The sequence below is a fragment of the Nymphaea colorata genome, chromosome 6 (genome assembly GCF_008831285.2).
Source record: "Nymphaea colorata isolate Beijing-Zhang1983 chromosome 6, ASM883128v2, whole genome shotgun sequence".
NCBI classification, from domain to species: domain Eukaryota; kingdom Viridiplantae; phylum Streptophyta; class Magnoliopsida; order Nymphaeales; family Nymphaeaceae; genus Nymphaea; species Nymphaea colorata.
The window spans coordinates 10,973,139-10,978,781 of record NC_045143.1 but is presented as its reverse complement, the minus strand read 5'-3'; the positions used below and the strand labels follow the sequence as shown (position 1 = coordinate 10,978,781).

The 5,643-nt window shown below is 40.9% G+C and overlaps 1 protein-coding gene and 1 long non-coding RNA gene across 2 annotated transcripts; both read right to left on the bottom strand.

The window, feature by feature from the left end:
- Positions 1–273: 273 nt before the first annotated feature.
- LOC126410149 (uncharacterized) lies at positions 274–2,452 on the bottom strand. Its single transcript, XR_007573621.1, has 2 exons — positions 1,576–2,452; positions 274–659 (listed from the first exon to the last, which is right to left on the bottom strand). It is a non-coding gene; the product is annotated as an uncharacterized LOC126410149 (long non-coding RNA).
- Positions 2,453–3,058: 606 nt separating this feature from the next.
- Positions 3,059–4,851, bottom strand: LOC116256342 (xyloglucan 6-xylosyltransferase 2-like). The gene has a single exon (XM_031632693.2). It carries the CDS (start codon positions 4,623–4,625, stop codon positions 3,303–3,305), a length of 1,323 nt encoding a protein of 440 aa, XP_031488553.1. The 5' UTR covers positions 4,626–4,851; the 3' UTR covers positions 3,059–3,302.
- Positions 4,852–5,643: the final 792 nt, after the last annotated feature.

Here is a 5,643-nt window from a genome sequence, read left to right as displayed (position 1 = left end):
TTAATATATATCATGCTCACACAACTTCTAGTTCTCCTACTACTACCATTAATTTTCATTCTTCAATGTTAATAAAAAAAAGGAAGCTTGTTTGAGTAGAGATTAATCATTCATCAGCTTCAATCACATTTCACCTCTCAATGCTAAGGTTGCTCCTGCAGTTGGAAGCTCAGAAGCAAATTAACTCTGATTCAGTTGCAGAAACTAAATTGCTCGCACTTGGCAACAAAGAAAAACAAAGGCAGAAATACTTGAGGCAGAAAACTGCAGAAAAGTGAAAACCAGTTTCATGTAAAAGATGTAAATGACCATTGCGATTTTCAGCAGCAACTATAATTTCAGGGATCATATTTCAGTAATTAATCTCTACCCAGAGTGAAAGTTGATCATGAACAGACACCATAAAATGAAACCAAAAAGTTGAATCAAACTATCAGAGCCTGACCTCCCTTACATATTCTCACTTAGCCATACGCAAGCTTCATAAGTAGAACAAGTAATACGGTAAAGACTGAATCAGATCTACAGAACAAGTGGATAACGAGATGGTTTAGGTACTTTGACTGTACAACCATAACTAGGAGTCGTACATTCAAATCCCTCTGCGCTATTTGTCCATTTGAATGTCCACATAAAAAGTGCAGTATGTGCTGTTCCACCTACATAAACACGACATAACCCATGAATTATACATTCATAGTGATATTTACCCAAATATAGACACCTTTCTTTTTGTTTTGAGAAACTTGGACCAATACGAAGAAGAAAACAAAAAGCAATTAGAAGATTCCCTTGAACAAACACGAGCAAGTTACATTTAAGACTATCCCAGGTTAAGAATGTGATGCAATAAACATGAATGAGGCAAAAACAGCTAACAGTGCAGCAGGACAAAATGGCTGGGAAGTTGCATTTTAGGAAGAACTGTCTCAACCTTCCCAACCGTCCCACCTCCCATATTCATGGGGCAAGATCAAGCTACATAACCAATTAAATCATAGAAAGTTGAAGCTACAAAGTTGCATTTTCCAGGATCTTGTGGCGAAGTCTACTTAAGAAGAAGATATAGCCGAAATCTACACTCCTCTTTGGAGTTCGAACTAAAGTTCAAACCTGAGAAAGATATCAGTCCCTTCATGTCGTTTACCTCATCATGCTAGGAAATATGTTGTGCTATTAAGGAATCTCATACAACGAAGTCAGACTTGAGGATAACTTCTTTGAATAAGTTCTGAAGGTGAAAACAAATGACAAAAAGATCCACACAGACAAAAAAAAAGGAAATGAAATTTTTTCGATAAAGCAACCAGAAAAGTTCAAAATGAAACACACACACACAAACACATAAGCCCTAAGAAAAATTGAAAGCAGGATGGTTGAGTTTTTCAGTCAAGTAACCAGAAAAAGTTGAAAATGAACACACACACACACCAACAACTGGGGGCGGAGGGAAGGGGCGCATAGGCTATGGCCCCACCCCAACCAATGAATTTTTTTTTTTTTTTTACATTGAAAAAAATAATATTTTTTAATTGCGTAATGTATTTTTTGTATTAGAATTCAGTTTGGCCCTACCCGGATTCAGAGGTCAGACTGCCGGCCCGCCCCTGAAGAAAATCCTGGCTCCGCCCCTGCCAACAACCAAAACACCCCAAGAAAGATGGGAGCAGGAATTGAAGGTTTTTAGCCAAAAAAAAAAAAAAGGTTTGAACTGAGTTATTTAAAATTCAAAAAGCAAAAGCAAGAAAAATTAACTTCTTTTATACATAACGCTACTAGCTCATCAAAGACCAAGCACTAAGAGAATACTGATGCAAACTAAAATATTCTTCCTTTGCAGTTACAGCTATAGCTTATGGGACATAAAAATGCAAAAACAGATGCCTTGTATAAGTCTATCAGATATAATTAGTATGTGTTTATTGTAACGACAAATGACCAGTATATGCTAAATAGTAAACTAATTCCAGCAAAAAAATTTCCAACAATTCATTCAGAAGAGTATGTAACAGTTTTGCCATCATCATTCTTTAACTGGATTAGCTAAAAATCAGTTTGAGCTTCCATATTTCATGTGATTCAATTTGCACAAACTAATATAAAGATCACAGAAACTAGCTTAAGTGTGAATATAACTTTCAAAATGAATATCATCCTTTCTCAGTTTTCACATCCAATGCATCAAAAAAATCATAACAAAATTTAATATTAAGCATGAATCCATGTTTGAAATGTGTTCCCTTTTTGTGGATAAACCTGCAAATATAAAGACCACCTTAACAGTCCCCTTTGTGTACAATGATCCATATAGGCAGCATGGAGCCTGCCATACAAATCTCCATAAGAATGTAACATCCATAATATGTGTTAGATACTAGACACATACAAATCATATTAATTTAGTTCAAAACAGAAATAACACACGAGAACAGATAAGAAGGGAGACTTTGAAACTTACAATGTGATTGGTGGAGGAAACAAAACGAGCATCATTATCTAGACTTCTAGTCCAGACGTCTACTTCAAAACGAACTAAAGCTAGAGTGTATTCAATAGTTGACTCAGCCTTCATGCAGCACATTCTCATTATTTCAGCTAACGAGGCACAATATCATGTATTTCATACCTAAAGATAAGCAACGACCATTCAAAATCCCTTTTAGAGTGCACAACTACCTATAAAAAGCCAACTTTACATCTGGTGTTATACAAGGAGACAACGATCAGCAGCAGAGACATACTTTGCGTGCAAGAAAGGGACCAACCTTTAGTTTTCTAATTTATTCCACAGTACCATGAGGAACCGATCTTTAGTTTTCTAATTTATTCTTCAGCACAACTGTCTCCAGCACATACACCAATTGCTTATCTTACAAGCAAAAGAAAAGCATCGGCTCGCTTTCTCATAACGCAGATCATGTCCAACATTCCAGATTAGCACACGAAATATACTCGCTAATAGAGCGTGCACCAAGGGAGGTACTGCTACATTCTTTCAGGAACGTCATACTTGCATAAGCTGCTATACAAAATAATGCACTAACCAATAACAAAGACATCTAAAATGAAAAGTTTCATAAAGCTTCTACAGAGGACTGTGATTGATTTAGCATTGCCAATCCTAAGCTACGAAAAAGAATACATTTGTCGAAGCGAACAATAAACACAACACCATCCCATCGATTGATCCAGGACAGAGCATAAGACCATTAATTTAGCTAACCCAAAAGAACACAGGGAACACAAAGGGACCTCTGTAGTGTATGCTAATCGTAAGGATGGACCAAACTCCCCAACGGAAGTCAAGAAGCCGCGGCCTGCTTCTTGACGGCCTTAAACGATGGGTGAAGCAGCCCGAGCTCATCCTTCACCTCGAGCGGATTGCTAGTCTCGTTGCGAATGCGTTTCACCCGCCTGCTCGCGAGACTCTTGTGCGTGAAACCATATATCTGGAGGATCTGATTGTCGCCAAAATTGAACGCTCTGTCCATCTGCTTCAGGCATCGTTCTACCGAGTAATCTCCAAATTTTCCGCAGGGCTTGCACCCCACAAAATGCGTCACCAGCGGCCAGCGATGATCGCCGAGGCCTGGGTGATATTTCTCTATGTATTCCTCGTAGTGATCCACCAGGATTCCCCAGTACCCATGAAGGTAATAGGCACTCTCCAGATACACCTTGTCACCCCACTTCTCCCTCTGAGTGGCAAGGAGATAAACCATTGCGGATTGATCGTCGGCCTCGAACTCGGGCCTATCTTTGAGCACTCTGGTGAGCAATTTCCCCGCCTCTATCCTGATCTTTCCCTTCGGCCCCATGGGCGCCCAGACGTCGAGAAGATCGAGCGACCATTGGCAATTACGCAGTAGGAAACTACCTGTGTTCAATCCGATCCAGTTCTTATCGTCATAGACCATCTCGTTCCACCCGTGCATCACCAAATTAGAGTCCTTGTACCGATCCCACGGCAGCTCGAATACCATGTCGGTGAACATCGCATCACTGTCCATCCACCAGAGGAACTCGACCTCCGGGTGCGAGAGTAGCAGCTTCCTGATCAGCGGCAGCTTCGCCCAGAATCCAGCCATCTCCGCGTCGAGGAGGGCCATGTTGTAGAAGATCTCGATCCCATGGAGACGGCAGTAATCGATCTTGTTCTTAATCGATTTAAGGAGGTAATGATCGCCGACGGGGTTCTCGCAGGCCTTCGGGGACGACCCAGTGACGAGGAGGACGCGCGGCTTGCCGGGCGCGATGAAATTGGGGAAATGCGGGTGGCGAGCAAGCCATTCGGACCTCTGCGAGTCCCAGTCGGAAATCTTAGGCCCGAGAGAGTACGGCTTGTTCGGATCCGGCGGCGGATCTTCTTCGTCCTCCTCGACAGCGACCGGCTTCTTCTCCTCAGCCTCCACGAGCACGCGGTGGGGCTCCGATCTCTTCCGGAGGGACAGATGATGCCGGATCTCGTTGAAGTCCTGCTCCGGCGTGCCGAACTTTCCGGCGCCGATGGTGCCCCGCAGGACGATGACGGTCATGAGGAGGCACAGGACGGTGATCTTACCGTTCCTGAAGGCCCTCTGCATCTGCCTCACCCTCCGTACGCCCAGGCAGAGACTCAACACCATCGCAGCTCCTTCCTCTCCTTCCCTCTCTCCTCTTCACCCAAAGCTTCAATCCCGGCTGGCCGCAATATGACGATCTCAGGTGGCGATTTTCATGGCGGAATCGTGATTCCCGCGGCTACTCACTGTCTCCTCTGCTCCAATTTCTCCTTCGCTCCGCCACTCACGACAGATTTCCTGCAACTACGACGCCCCTCCTTTTAGAGCGAGAGAGAGAGAGGGTGGGGGTTTAGGACATTATATAATGTAAATATTGTAATGCTTTTTAGCGGATGGGAAATAGGCACACAAGAACACTTGTAATTTGTTTTCTGGTAATTATCACGTCATTATCATCACTAATTGGAATAACAAGTTTCAGATTTCAATTGGGCCCATTTATTTGGTAATAATTTTCAGAATAAACCTCAATGTTTCAATTTTCTTAATACACTACATAAAAAGTTGTGAAATTCGGACATACTTTTAGGGCTTCAAGCCACTCTCACGGCAATGCACCTCGCTTGGAAAGGGCATAGAAACATAATTGGTTGGGTTGGGAGTCATGTTTCATTAGACTGTAAATAATAATTTACAGTTACACGATTCTTGGATTGAAAATATTTCATATATAATTGAAGGTTAAAGCACGGAGAGCTATGTTCCATAACATCGTTTACTTAGGGTTTAGGGTTTATTTATTTTTAAACCAGGTTTTATGAATAAAATTTAAATGCATAGTTTTAATATATAAGTATACTTTTAACACTTGAAAGAAAGTACTATACAATACAATATTATATGAATTAAGTTAAAATATTAATAAATAAATGTGACGCACATGAAGAGCACGCTTACAGCCAAGCAATGGTAGAGCTGAATGTTACATGTACGAGAGAAAGAAATGAGAAAAATACATTTTTTAAATCAGAAAATACATTTTCCAATCGTGTCTTTATAATTAAAGCTAAAAGCACATTCAGGTTGAAAATACTTTTTATGTTAAAAAAATAAGAATAAACTTTTAATTTAATTGTAAATA